This window comes from Sus scrofa, chromosome 3 (genome assembly GCF_000003025.6).
Source record: "Sus scrofa isolate TJ Tabasco breed Duroc chromosome 3, Sscrofa11.1, whole genome shotgun sequence".
Classification (NCBI taxonomy): domain Eukaryota; kingdom Metazoa; phylum Chordata; class Mammalia; order Artiodactyla; family Suidae; genus Sus; species Sus scrofa.
Genome location: NC_010445.4, coordinates 57,268,688 through 57,284,295, shown reverse-complemented (window position 1 = coordinate 57,284,295; position 15,608 = coordinate 57,268,688). Strand labels below are relative to the sequence as shown.

General features: G+C 43.0%; 1 long non-coding RNA gene and 2 gene segments (V, D, J or C); 1 reads left to right on the top strand and 2 right to left on the bottom strand.

The window, feature by feature from the left end:
• Positions 1–15,608, bottom strand: part of LOC100736878 — a 106,951-nt gene that overhangs the window by 37,043 nt on the left and 54,300 nt on the right.
• Positions 4,094–5,463, top strand: LOC102158624. The segment is given in 2 exon segments: positions 4,094–4,588; positions 4,788–5,463. Coding segments are annotated over 2 exon segments (470 nt in total).
• LOC106509767 lies at positions 7,058–12,173 on the bottom strand. The gene is made up of 4 exons (XR_001307614.2): positions 12,022–12,173; positions 7,997–8,121; positions 7,366–7,576; positions 7,058–7,112 (listed from the first exon to the last, which is right to left on the bottom strand). It is a non-coding gene; the product is annotated as an uncharacterized LOC106509767 (long non-coding RNA).

The window sequence follows — 15,608 nt, the reverse complement described above, 5'->3', positions numbered from 1 at the left end:
GTGTAGAATTTTTTAAAATGATTGAAGTATATATTAATAAATCCACGAATTACTCTTTGACATGTAACAAAAAGGCACTTTTTCAGCTACAGTACTGAAGCAATTCAGAAAAGGCCAATGTAAGTATTTGCACATGAAGATATTAAACAGATACATTACTAGCCGATTCTCAGTTGCTTTCTTGGATCCCTTTAACCTCCAAGAAATATTTTTAGATATCAATCTTTCTAGTCACTTCATGGTCTAAAATACATCTAATACCAATAATACATTCCCAGTATCTCTGGGACACTATATCTTGCTGTCAGAGAACATGGGGTTCCCAGCTCTAGCTTCTAGTGGCAAGAAAGGTAGGTGAATGGAAAGTTAGGGACTGGTCTTTCTTTACCTTGAATAAGGATGATGCCTCTCCCTCTGACGGCCTCAGGGGGATACAGCACTGCTTTTTTTTTTTAACATGATTTTTATTTTTTCCATCATATCTTGTTTACAGTGTTCTGTCAATTTTCTACTGTACAGCAAGGTGACCCAGTCACACACACACATATACATTCTTTTTCTCGCATTACCCTCCATCATGCTCCATCATAAGTGACTAGATACAGTTTCCAGTGCTGTACAGCACAGCACTGGTTTTCAGGACTAAGCAGATGGAGAGTCCCTATCTTTTTTACATGGAGGCAGTTCACTGATTAAATACTGAGCCTTCATTAAGTTTTGGTGCTTGCATTCCTAATTCATTTCAGTTCCTGACCCTGTTTCAGGACTTGGGTTAAAGGCCATTTACTCTAGGGGCCCATTTCTGTTCCCCAGCTGAACCAGGCCACCCTGTTTCACTCCACCATAACCCCACTCTTTTCATTTTCTGACAAAGGTCACAACTTGAAGTGTATTGTCATTTGTTCTTATACAAAATTTAAAATTTAGAGGTCAATGGTGTTCCTGAAACAACTTATGTCATTAAGACATGGCAGCCCAAGAACCATCCCCCATGTGGCATTAAAGACACACTAGAAGGCAAAGATGCAACAGACTCGTCACAGAATCCCTTGAGAAGTGCTTGAGCTACACTTGGGTAATTTTGGTGACTCCACGTCCCACTGGGTGCAGTAAGAAGAGCAGGTGTTCCCTTTGAGCACCAGCCCAAGCTCTTCTGAGCTTATTTGCATGTTGTGCCACTAGGCAATACTCCAGGCTGCTCACTGCATCTTTAAAGTCCTCTCATCAGGACCTGAGGAGTAGCCTCTAGTCCAGCTCTCAGGGATGAGATCAGGGGCTCCCCTGTTGGGGATCCTGCTGCTTCTGGATTCCAGCTGAGATGGAAGGAATACAGAGAAATGTTGGACAAACTCATTGTGGTTGTCATTCATTCTGTGTCTCTGAGTTCTTAGTCTCTTGAATAAAAGCATTTCTTTTTAAGTTTTAAGTTACCTAGTTCTCTGGTTACCCATAGTGACTGTGATTACAAGCCCTCCAAGGCAGGGATCTACACTGGGACCATCTCAGTGCACATGCTAAGCTTACTGTTTATTGTTTACCATTCCAGGCTCCACTGGGGACATTGTGCTGACCCAGTCTCCAGCCTCCCAGATAGCATCTCCAGGGGAGCAGGTCACCATCTCCTGCAGGGCCAGGCAGAGTGTCTGTGGTACTTGGGGCATTATTAGCTGTGTTAATCGGTATCAGTAGAAACCAGGACAACCTCCTAAGCTCTTGGTCTAGGCAGCATCCAGCTGAGAGTCTGAAGTCTCAGCCAGGTTCAGTGGCAGTGAATCTGGGACTCATTTCACCCTCACAATTCATCCCATGGAGGCTGATGATGCTGCAAACTATTTCTTCCAGCAGAATCAGGAGAGTCCTCCCACAATGCTCCAGGTCTCAAAAAACCTCCCCAGGCAGCTGCTAACTGAGCTCAGCCCTGTCAGATGCTCCTCTCCACCTACACACCTCGATCTGGTGTCTTTATTGATAAACGGGTCAAAATATGGAATAGAAAATCCTTATAAGGATTGTGTGTGTGTCTCGTATAACCTATTTTAAAATTTAATTACTTTCTTAGAGCTCACATAAAAGATCTCTATGATTCTTGAGAAACCTAAAATTGTGACGTGGTTATTTTTCCTTCTTTGGTTAAAAATTTTTTGGAAGACAGGTCCTCAGTTTTAGTTATTTTTACTTGTCCTTTTGTCTTCCTTCAATTTTCATGCCCATTTTCTAGAACACTGATCGTAGTAGACATGGCCAAGGTCTTCTCTCGTCTCCTCCCTTTTTCTTTTCTGATGTGTTCTGATATTACAGGTGGGATGGAGTCCAGAAGCCTGAGTGTGCACAGCGCAGTTAAGGAAGGCCAGTCACCACCTCCCTTTCCATCCACACGTTGGCCTCTTGGGGGCTTCTACATCCTCCCCAGAGGGAGCAAGAGAACAAAGCAGTCCCCTGTAACATGTCTATGGTCTCAGACTCCCCTTAGTTTCTAAATTTGTAGCGCTTTCTCATTACATAGGAAAGTTTATTGTTTTCCTAGTTTTCTATTGCATAACAACTTTCCACAAACAACACACCCTGATCATCACAGATTCTCAGAGTGAGGAGTCTGGGCAGCTTTAGCTGGGGCATCACCTCGGGATCTCCCAGGCTGAAACCAAAGTGCCAACTGGGCTGTAATCTCATCTGGGGCATTGAAGTATCTGCTTCCAAGGCCATTCAGATTATTGGCAGAATTCTTTTCTTTGTGACTATCTTGACTAAGGGGCTTGGCTTTGCTGGATACAGGCAGGAGGTCATTTAATGTTCCTGATATTCTGTTCCATGTTCCTTTATAACCAAGCTAGCAAAGGGGAAATCCATCAACAGGGAGGGCTCCGTTCCTTTTTAAAGCATTTTGTTATCCTGTTTTAATCAGGTTCACCAAGGATAATCTCCATTTTGATTAACTGAACATCAACCGATTTGGGACTTTAATGATATCTTCAAAATCCCTTCCCTCTCTGCAAAATGGCATGGGCTAGATCGAAGCAAGTCACAGGAGCTGCCCACACTGAACCGTGGTGGGGAGGCAGGGATAATATGGGGTATGAACACCATGGGGTAGGCATCACACATAGGACCAACCTCAGGTCCGTCTGCTATAGCTGTCATACTATATACCGTTTTGTTTGTTTTCATTTCCTTGCTCCCAAGTGGTCCCTCTGCCAAGGACATTAAGTATGGAAGCTTCCCCAAATCACGTCTGTGAACGGCATCAAACAGATCCCTCAAGGTGACGTTTTCATCCCAGCTCCTCATGTTTCTCCTGTTGCTTCTCAAGGGAGGAAATGATCAATGTTTTCCTCTGTCTAGTGCTCAATTTGCTATAAGTTGATAAACAGATAATATTAGAAATATAAGCCTAAAAATGCCTAAATTGGAAAAGAAAGAGGAAAGATCTCAAATCAATGACCTAAGCTTCTACCTTAAGAACTTAGAAAAAGAAGCACTAACAAAAGTCCAAGGATGTAGCAAGAAGGAATTTTTAATTTAATTTAGTAAAAATTAAAGTGGAAATCAATAAAATATACATTCTAGCTCCTGAAAGCCCAGGATCTTGTAATAGCAGCAGGGGGTCGAGTGTTCTATGCAAGTGGGGCTTACAAGCCAAGGCTGAGTATCCTTGGTTTCACAGAGAAACGTTTACTTTGCTCTGCCTTACTGGTGGGTTCTTTTCTCTGGATGGAAACAGCGCCCACCCTGCTTAGAAATATCCCTGAGACTATCTATATTCTAGATTGCCTACGAGGGGGTAATTTCTCCAATGCTTTGGGAGTTCCTTGGCATTTATGGAGACCTGAGTGAATGTACAACGTCTCAGTGGAGGACCTGCCAGGGAAAGAGGAGGCAGAATTGTGGGCCTGGGATTTTCTTTCTTTCTTTTCTGTTTTTTCTTTTTTGGGGGGAGGGTCTCTTTAGGGCCGCACCCGCAGCATATGGAAGTTCCCAGGCTAGGGGTGAAATCGGAGCTACAGCTGCCAGCCTACACCACAGCCACAGCAACACGGGATCCAGGCTGCATCTGCAGCCTACACCACAGCTCGTGGCAATGCCAGATACTTAACCCACAGAGCGAAGCCAGGGATCGAACCCAGGTGCTCTTGGACTCTAGTCGGGTTCATTACTGCTGAGCCACAACAGGAACTCCCATGGCTGGTATATTCTGAAGGACATCACATGTAACACGTTCTCATCACAGAGTAAAGTCACTTCCCACACTGCCCTGTAGAGCGTTCCTTGTTAATGAGATTAAATTAAGCCTTTCTGGACAGGAACACAGAGGTGATGTCCTGGACCAGGTGTGTGCACTCCTTAGAAAAGCACCAAGAGCCTCCCCTTCTTCTTATACAAGTAAATAGGACCACATGGACTTATAAATCAGGATCTCCTTACCCACATCCTGACTGATTTGCACCTCTCTTCCTCTGAAACCACACAACTCTCAGGGTTTGTTTTTAAGGAGTGCTTTATAAGAAGCAGTGTGTTTAGCCTGTGACAGCCTCAGCCAACGTCATGGATTTTCAGGCTCAAATTCTCAGCATCCTGCTGCTCAGTGTCACAGGTAAGAAAGGGTGATAGCTCCAAACCCAGGATAATTTTTCCCATGGGAATTTAAGTCTAAGATAACCCTTCCTCTCTTTCTTTCTTCCTTCCTTCCTCCTTCCCTCTTTCTTTCTTTCTTAGCTTGAATCTTAGTAAATGAGCATGTTTCATGGTACTAAGACATTCTTATATCTCTATTTCTTTTCATCTCTCCTAAGTGATGATAGTATCCAGTGGAGAAATTGTGCTGACCCAGTCTGCAGCCTCCAAGGCTGTTTCCCAAGGGGAGAATGTCATCATCACCTGCAATGGCAGCCCAGGTGTAAGCACCAACAAATTACACTGGTACCAACTGAAGACCGGAGCCCCTCCCAGGCTCCTTATTTATAGCAATCAAGCTTGGCCTTCTGGGTCCCAACCCGCTTCAGTGGCAGTGGATCTGGGACCTCTTACTCTCGCACCATCAGCAGCGTGGCAGCTCAAGATGCTGCAGACTATTACTGCCAGCAGTCTAGCAGCTTCCCACCCACAGTGGTACCGACAAGAACAAAAACCTCTTGTAGCAGTTTTTGCAGGGCCCAGCTACTTCATCCTCAGAGGCTGAGAGGTCTCTGCTTCCTATGTCTGGGAGGCTTCTGAGAGACCCTCTAGTGGCTCCTGTTGACTCTAGAACATGCTTGGCTATCAGAAGCAAGGACGAAAGAAAGTTTAGGGGACGGATAAATTCTCAGTGGGCTCCAGGTGGTGGCAGCCTGTGTAATAATAGAAAGGATGCAAAATAAAATCAGTCATCTAAATTACTACCTTAATGATGCAATTCCTCTAAATAGAGTGTTAAATCCTTAGGTAGATTATTTCTTTCTTTCTCTTCTTTTTTTTTTTTTTTTTTGCCTTTTCTAGGGCCACTCTCTCGGCATATGGAGGTCCCCAGGCTAGGGGTCTAATCAGAGCTGTAGCCACTGGCCTACACCATAGCCACAGCAACACAGGATCTGAGCCGCATCTGCAACCTATACCACAGCTCACGGCAATGCCAGATCCTTAACCCACTGAGCAAGGCCAGGGATCGAACCTGCAACCTCATGGTTCCTAGTCAGATTCATTAACCACTGAGCCATGGCGGGAACTCCTATATCTTAAGATTTTAGTTTACAGACAGGATCAGGAAGGGGTAATTAGAAGTAGAACTTCCTCACATTAAAAGAATATCATCTGGTGCAACCACGACATAGGCCCTGGATCCTCTGGGTTATCTGATGGAAAGGATATGTTAACCTGTAAGAAAGTCTGCTACATGAAAACCAATGCCTCTTCTTCTTCTCTTATGAATGCTAATACTATTTTTGTAGCATATTACTTTACTCTTTTATAGCATGTGGAATGGTGACCAATGAGTGTTGATTTAGACACCACTAAGTACTTGCACTAATATCCTCTTGTACCATGAACTTTGAAGTAACCCCACACTCTTTCTCTGTTCTGAGTATTAAATAATGTGATTTCACTTTTTCTTTCTTCTGTGAGTCTCAGTTATGGTTTCATATTCAGACATTTCCCACAATGTATTGGAGGACAACATAAAAACAGAGAAACCAAGAGCTTGCTTATTGCCTATATATATTAAAAAGATAAGAGGATGTTTATCAATTAGATTCTTTACTTTGGTTCTTCGGTCTGCTCCTAAAAAGGGGAAATAAATCTCTGAAATCCTCAAACTTTTGCTTTTCATCCATCTGCCCTGGCTTCCAGGGTTCTAGCCCAGTTTGATGGCAGTGGATTTGGGAACGAATTTGCTTTCATTCAGTAGGTCATTCTGCTGTATATTATTCCTAGATATCATGTCCCTTGCTGGGCTTCAACACACAAGAACTATAAATGAAACAATCATGTCTATGATTCCATTATTCCCTTCCTTAAGAGTATTGTAGCCACTGCTTTCCTTGTTCAGTGTTTATGAACCTGATTGCTCAGTGAAAGTCTCAGAGTCAGATATGACTTTAGCCAGACCTTGAAATTTTTAATTTTTTAATTTTTTGACTTATTTTTTAATTGTTATTTCCCCAATACAATTTTTTCTACTGTACAGCATGGTGACCCAGTTACACATACATGTACACATTCTATTTTCACACATTATCATGCTCCATCATAAGTGACTAGACATACTTCCCAGTGCTACACAGCAGGATCTCATTGCTAATCCATTCCAAATGCAATAGTTTGCATCTATTAACCCTAAACTCCCAATCCACCCCACTCCTTCCCTCTCCCCCTAGGCAACCACAAGTCTATTCTCCAAGTCCGTGATATTCTTTTCTGTGGAAAGGTTCATTTGCGCTGTATATTAGATTCCAGATATAAGTGATATCATATGGTATTTGTCTTTCTTTTTCTGACTTACTTCACTCAGTATGAGTCTCTAGTTCCATCCATGTTGCTGCAAATGGCATTATTTCATTCTTTTTTATGACTGAGTAGTATTCCATTGTGTATATATACCACATCTTCCTAATCCAATCATCTGTCGATGGAGGCAGAAGAAACTATAGAAAGAAATAGAAAAAGGAAGTGAGTTTGCATTTGCATGATGAAAACTTATAAATCCCAGTTGGTCACCTAGTTCCACATATTGAATATTTTAAGTAGCAGCTGAGGTCACCCCACTTAGGGCATTTGGAAGTTTTTGTAGGAGAAGATATCACTGTGAGAGGTACATTATCATCTTGTTGACAGAAATAATATGTAGCATCTTCAGATATCATGTTTCCAATTGTCAGAGTAAAATCTGTTCCATACCCACTGCCACTGAACCGGGTTGGAACCCCAGTGATGTGAATGGAAGCATATTTAATAAGGAGCTTAGGGGCTTCTCCTGGCTTCTGTTGATAGCACATGATATCATCATCAATGTCTTGGCTGGCTTTGCGGGTGATGTTAACTTTGTCTCCTGGGGTCGCTGACACAAATGCTGGAGATTGAGTGACTGTTGTTTCTGCACTGGTACTGGCTGAGGAAGGAAAACAGAAAAGATAAATCCAAAGCATCCTGTTTGGAGAGAAATAACAGAAATCAATTTCTTATAGAAATGTAATTTTGGGGGGGTCAAGATTCAGAGGACTTTTTTTGGGGGGTCTTTTTGTCTCTTTTAGGGCCATACCCATGGCATATGGAGGTTCCCAGGCTAGGGATCCAATCAGAGCTGTAGCCACCGGCCTACACCACAGCCACAGCAATGTGGGATCCAAGCCACCACATCTGCAAGCTACACCACAACTCATGGCAATGCTGGATCCTTAACCCACTGAGCAAGGCCAGGGATTGAACCTGCATCCTCAAGGATACCAATCAGATTTGTTAACCACTGCACCACTACCGAAACTCCAAAGATTCAGAGGACTTTTGGGAAAAGAGCCAATATTTCTCTTACCAGAGATCCAGAGGAGCAGGAAGCAGAGAAGGTGAGGCTGGGAGCCCATAGTCTTGACCTGGCCTTTCTGGGTAGATCAGGTCTTCCCCCGTTGAAAAGCATGTGGCCTCAGAGATGTTGAGGGGCTTAGATACAGGAGACATATGCAAATTATGTGGTAGGTGGGGGTGGGGGTGGGAGGAGGTGCTTAAATGACAGAGAGTGAAACTTCCTGCATGAGCAGCCATGGTGGTCACATGGTCATGACTTTGCTCACTCTCCAGTGGGCTGTGACTGAACTCCAGTCTCCTGGCAATATCACCTTTCCTTTCCTTTGCTTTTCTGCAACCAGACTTTTGTTATTCTACAGGATTCAGCGTTCCAGCCTCTGCCACTCTGATGCTAAATAAACTGGGCTGACCAGTACCATAGCAATAATCCTGACACCACCAACCACTGCCCCTCTTTGAGTTATGCCCTCAGGACCATAATTACTTCACTGGCAGTTGAGTACAGGATTTGGAGAAATGTCTCTTTAATGCTGTTTTCAACTGCACACTTGGGTCCATGAGGACTCAGCACTCTCTTCCAATATGTACACACGTATTAGTTCTACTAAACCGTCTTTTCTCACATTGGGTTTTTTTTTTAAACATTAAAATCTTTTATTTTCTCTTGACTCAAGTGAGTTAATGTCTACTCAATGGTACTGAGTAGAACCTACCATAAATTCCTTCATATACCTACCACACATCTATAATTAAGAACAACAACAAGCCGCATTTTGAAAGTGGAAAGATGAGATTTACAGCTAAACAGCAAGGCAAAAAAGATGATGGGTGAGGAGTTCTCATCATGCCTTAGCAGTAAGGAGCCCAACTAGTATCCATGAGGATGCGGGTTCGATCCCTGGCCTCACTCCGTGGTCTAAGGATATGGCATTGTCCTGAAAGTGGTGTAGATTGCAGATGTGGCTCAGATCTGGTCTTGCCATGACTGTGGCATAGGCTGGCAGCTGCAGCTCCTATTCAACCACTAGCCTGGGAACCTCCATATGCCCTGGGTACGGTCTTAAAAAGACACACATACACACAAGAAAAGAAAAAGATGAAGGGTGAGACGTTATACTGCTACTGTCAGTTCGAAAGGATAGTAAGATAACCCTCTTTCTTTTCCTTAATTGAATTCTGCTGGCCTGATTTCATTCCTCAAGGAAGGAATAAAATAATGGAGGTAGGGTATTCCTTGCTGATATAGCAGAGCTCAGTCATAATAATTTTTTTTTAGAATACATGTGAAATCGTTTGTTTTGTTCTTGTTGACTTTCTTTTAAAAGATTTTATTGTAGTATATTTGACTTACAATGTTGTGTTAGGTTCAGGTGTACAGCAAATTGATTCAGTTATACATATACACATCATATTCATTTTTTTCTCAGATTCTTTCCCTATACAGGTTATTACAGACTATTGAGTAGATTTCCCTGTGCTGTACAATATGTTCTTACTGGTTATTTATTTTATATAGAGTAGTGTGCATTTTTTTTTGTCTTTTCACCATTTCTTGGGCTGCTCCCACGGCATATGGAGGTTCTCAGGCCAGGGGTCGAATTGGAGCTGTAGCCGCCAGCCTACGCCAGAGCCACAGCAACACAGGATCCGAGCCTCGCCTGCAACCTACACCACAGCTCACGGCAATGCCAGATCCTTAACCCACTAAGCAAGGCAGGGATCGAACCTGCAACCTCATGGTTCCTAGTCGGATTTGTTAACCAGTGAGCCACTATGGGAACTCCATGTATATGCTAATCCCAAACTCCTAATTTATCCCTCCCTTTCATGATTCTCCTTTGGTAACTATAGGTTTGATTTCAAAATCTGAGTCTTGTTTCTATTTAGTAAATAAGTTCTTTTGTATTACATATTATGTGATTCCACAAATAAATTCTATCACATAAAATTTGTCTTTCTCTGTCTGACTTATCTCACTTAATATGATAATTTCTAGGTATGTCCCATTCACAGGAAGTTTGGAAGCTTCAATCTGGCACATGTCTGTTATATATCCCAGGAGAACAGGGCCAGCTACATAATTTGCATGTCCCAGTGAAAAATAACATGCAGTACTTTGTCTCCTTGGAAATTAGGATACAAAAATACATGCCTTCCGTCTTGAATACCTTTACTCTCTGTTTTTTGGGGTCACTAGATCTGGGGCAAGCCAGTGGCCATGTGATGGGCTGCTCTCTGGTGAGGGAAGGACACCTGCCACGAACCATGTAAGTCAGATTGAGGTGGAGCTCTCCTGACTGGCACAGGCTGCAGATGAGATCCCGGAGTTTGAGCCAGAGTCCCCCAACTAATCTGTGTCAAGCTTCTTATAGAGTGACATAACAAAGTTTTGTTGTTTTAAACTCCAGGTTTTGGTCCCCTGGTCACACCGCAGTTGAAACCGGGTGCAGATGTGGTAACTGGAGGTGGGCTGTTGGGACTGAGAGGGGCAGAGGCATTATAGAGTGAAGAGAGGATTTGGAGTCCAGACTTGTGGAGGGTGGAAGCAGCCTGAAAATACTTCTCAGCCGCCAATCCTTATTACTTTGTATAAAAAAGAAAAGTGACCTGGAGGGCAGAACTAAAAGCTGTGCCAGAACCCATGGTGAATTATTCCCAGGATTTGAGAGCTAATCAAGCAACTTCCAACATCTGTCCAGCTGGATTATGTTATCGATGTAGACCCAAGTCCTGTGTGCCAGCCCTCTGCCTTCTTTTTAAGCAGGAAGCAGGAATGACTATATTGCCTGTCTTACCACTGTATGTTGAGTGTATATAGGAAGGGATCTTGTGTCTTGTTTTTCACGTGTCTATAAACTGAGAAGAATTGAACTTGAGGACCTGTGCTTCAGGAAATACCAAGGAGCCTCGTCTGGACCTAGATCTAATTTAGATGACAAGATTCTGGCCTTTGAGCTGAGCTGTAATGGGAGGGTCTTTTGGGGTTCTTAGGAATGGGTGAGTGTATTTTTTATGCGAAAAGACATAAGTCAGTGGGAGGGGCTAGCTGCCGGAGTTATATTTGCTGCAGGTGAAATACTCACTAGCTTCAGAGTATGTATTATTTTAAAAAATATTTTCCAATGTTACTTTTGTAGCATATTAATTTACTCCTTTATAGCATGTAGAATGGCGACAAAAGAGTGTTGATTGAGACACCACTCAATACAGGCACTAATATCTGCTTATAACATGAACTTTGAAGTAACCCCACACTCCTCTGTTCTGGGCATTAAATAATGTGATTTCACTTTTTTTTTTCTTCTGGGAATCTCAGTTATGTTTAGTATTCAGACATTCCCCACAATGGAATGGAGGATAGCATAAAAACATAAAAATAGAAATATCATAAGCTTGCATACTGCCTATGTATATGAAAAAGCTAAGAGAATAATTTAAACTATTTTTGGCCTAAAATATCAAAACCGAGGGGGAAAAGGATCAGTTAAAACACACATACGTGCATGCAAAATTTACCAAACTAGACACAAGAAAAATGAAAAGTACCCACTGTCTATTAAAGAAAGACAGAGGGGCCTGAATTGCAGACTATACATTATATAGGATAGAAATATAGCAATGGGAGTCCACAGAGGCAAAAATGCATCAGAATTTCCTACCCTATACTATGCAGGCTAAGAAGTGATGCTCATAATTAATAACCAGCTTTTTATCAAAGATGCTATCTGACAGATAGTAGGCAAACTTAGAGAACTTATACACTGCTCAAAAAATGTGGATATTTTCTTTTCCCTAATTCACCATTGCCTGAGTCAATAACTCTGAGTTTTGTTAGGGAAGTATTGAAGTAAATATTCACCATACATCCTATAGGTACTTGGGTTTCATATGGATCCTTCTCATGCTCACTGATCTAAACAGTTCATGGCCTCATCAGAGGGTGAGAGATGTGCACACACATGTGGGCAAATAAACATGAAAGTCAGTGCTGCCCCCACAGCACCCCCTTCCCTTTCAATTCCCCTCCATCCTCACCTGGGACCCAGAGCAGGAGGAGCCCCAGGAGCTGAGCAGGGAACCTCATGGTCAGCTGTGAACGGAGGAGCCCTGATCAGTCCAAGCCAGACTAGAGCTGCCCTTTTATGTCAGACTGGCCAGGGCAGGTCCTCCCTAGGGGACAGCATGCAAATGCAAATCCCCTGGTGGGGGCAGCAGAGGGGAAAGAACCTGGGTGGGGTTGAGGGGTGGGGGGGTGGAGGGACTCAGATTTGAGCAAAGAGATATAACGGTATTCTGTGTTTAGGATAAAATGGATACCTAAAATTCATAATTCTTGAGTTAGTGGGAAGAAGAATCTCACTGTGAAAGTCTGATGTAATTTTAAGCACCCGGTGCCCATGGCCGGCTGGAGTAAGAAAGCATCAGAGACCCTGGTGCAGACGTGCGTGTCCAGGGTCAGTACCAGGAGGGCATGGCCGTCTGCCTCAGAGCCTCCCCAGGTGGTCCAGATGGGAGGACCGCTCCCTCCCCATGAGTCCTGATCACACTTGTTTTCTCCCAGTAACAGCACAGAGTTGAGCCAGTGCAAGAGCTGCCAGGTACCTGCTCGTCCCAGGTTAACTGTTTATGAACCTAGAGTCAGTCAGATTGGATTGTTTCCAGGTACCTTGTGAATTACATTTCAAAGAGCACTTAAGAAACAGGACTTGACTGAGGAAAAAAGATGTTATGTCTGCTGTGCAGAGAGCTCATGTCCCATTTCAGGCAGTAAGAAAAGGCATAAGAATGTTATGTCTCAGGCACTAAAATGAAATATCTGAACCTGTTTAAATCTGGTGCATATTATTTTATAATTCTGTTTCTCTCTGTCTCTGTCTCTCTCTGCCCTGTCTCTCCATCTATATATGGCGATCATGCCATGTACATGCCTACATATATGTATGCACAGACACATGTGTATATATATATTAACCTCCTCCTCTCACTGATGGGTATGTTTAGTCACAATCCTGAGTCTGTAATTCAAAAGGAAATGCTGTTTGCGAGGAGAATAATCACTGGATCCTTTATTTTCACGTAGCGGGATAGTCTGTGTCTATTATGGGCACGTTCTTGGGCTTTATTTTTGAACGGTCACTGTGGACCAGGGTTTCCAGCCAGCACTACTCAGGGATTCAGCCTGTCAGTCCCACCTTCATGAAATAGGAAAAGCACATGATTCCTCAAATGTTTCAGACTGAGGCAGGTCATGTTGACCTGAACAGCCCCTGAATAACAGTGACAATGTTAAATGGCTTTTATTCTGAAAATAAAGTCTTGGGGATTAGAAAAATTAGACTTTGCCCTCTTATTAAAGTCTGGATAATTTAACCCCAAGTTGAGACTTAATTGACCAAGACAAATTACCTAATACAAAATAGTATGGAGATTCCACAAGAAGCTTTTGTCTCAGTGTTCTCTGGGAAATGCTCAATAATAGGATGGTGAAACAAAGCTGAAACGGTAACTGAGCAAAACCTATGTTCACCTATAATGTGAACACGACTGCAACAATCTCATTTTGCTGCCATTCTCAGGGTCTAGAGGTAAATGTACAATTACAAATGTGACATTTCTCTGTCAAAATGTTGTTTTCCACTTCATTGTATCTATTTCTGGAAGCATTTGCTTTTTTGGCTTTGTTTGTGGTGCTAGCCAAATGATTCTGGGTGTTACTCCTGGCTTTGAAGTTACCAGGCAATGTCTGTGTTTCTACAACCAGATGCAGGGCTGCTTTCCTGAACATTCCAGCCAGTGCAGGACACTCATGGCTTGGCAAGACTGTCTTGTTCATGTTTGAGTTTATGTTCATGCTGGCATTTTTCTGTAGGATGGAGACTGTGACACACTCTGGGAACCGTGTTTTGTAGACTTTGTTACCCCACAGAGTCCCACCTGGGCTGCTTCAATCAAGATGAGAGACAGCAAGAACTGTTCCCTGTCTGGATCCAGATGGAGGTTCCTTGTGTTGAGATCAGGCCCCAGCAGAGGGGGCCCCAGGGGCAGGTGGGCTGGACCAGATCCTGAGCCCTGAGCACCTGGGATTGGAGCTGGCTGCCTGTCAAACCAACAGCACACTGTCACTCACCAGAGGATCAAGTCCATGGCTTAAAGGGACATTGGGTTATGGAAAGCCCAGGGAAGGCTCTGCGAATGCTTTGACCTCTGACTCTATCAGTTATTTCAAAACATGGAGAAACAATGTTTCCACACATGACTCTTCTGGATCCTCAAGAACTTCCTCTCCATCTGCCTAACAGGCATCTGTATTTAATGGTTGACTCGTTGTTATTTCTTTTCTCTTGGAACGAATTTAAAAATTCCTTAGACATAAAAAATGATCAATAGGAGAAGTGGGAAATCACGTGTTCATGACGAAGGCTTTTTGTCTAGAAACATTAAATGATGTGCTGAATCCTGCTCCCCGTGGAGTAATTGCACCAAGGAAGACGGTCATTGCATTGTATCATCTGCCTGAGCTTCCTCTGCTCTGTAGGTTCTTCACCTGCTCCAGGAACTTCACTCTGAGCTCACCCTTAAAACCCAGTATTTGTACCTGAAATAAATCTCCTTCAAAGCCATGGCTGTACAGGCTGCTTAGCAATCTTCTCCCTCGTGCACATGTGAGGTTCTCTTTGACCTTGTAAGCATGTCAGGTGACTTGAGATGTGGGCAGTGAGGGCACAGGGAGGTTCTGGGACCCGCAAGGCAGACCCTGCCTGTGGAGGAGGATTTGCATGGTGCCCTGGGTTCAGCAAGACAGGATTTTCTCAGAACGTCATAGATAAGGTCATGCACATAAAGCCAAATGGGGCCTCTCAGCTGAGAATTCTCAAGTTCAGTGCTTCTCTTTCATAGTCAGTGACTTCAGGAATCTAGCAATTCTTATGATTGTGAAAATGGGACACTGCAGACATTCTGGGAAGAAAACCAACATTAAATTAAAACACTTAAAATGATTTTTTTTTTTTTTCTGTTGAGCCCATAGCATTTGGAAGATCCAGGCTCGGGATTGGACCCAAGTCACTGCAGTGACATTCCTGGATTTTTAAGCCATGGCAACATAAGGGAACTCTTATTTGATTTCTTAAAGCTCAATAACAATGCCTGTACATCACCAGTTTAATGCAAAAGGGAAGATCATATCAGGAAAGACACAAGAGATGAGCGAGTTTTTTAGTGCTCACTCCTCACCTTATAATACAAATCTATTAACCACCTCAGTAGTGACAACAGTGAATTCTGCCTCAGGGACCCACTAGCCTCACAGAAGTGACTTCTCATCCACTCATTCACTTTTCACCAGAAGCAAAGATAAGCCAGAGTTCAAATGCTCTTTGAAGCATTGTTTGCACTCACTTTTCAGTGCTTCCAGAAATGTGTAGGTGGACTCTTCTAAAGCAACTGCTAGGCCAAGTTCATAAAAAGGAGCAAAAATTTTAAAAAAAATAATGAAAGTAAAATAAAATGAGATACAATGTGTATTCCTGAAAGGAGGCAGGGAGGTCTTATAAAGTTTACTGAGAACTACAGGCCATAATAAATTCTTAGAAACTTCCATGTGGGAATCTTAAATCCCATAT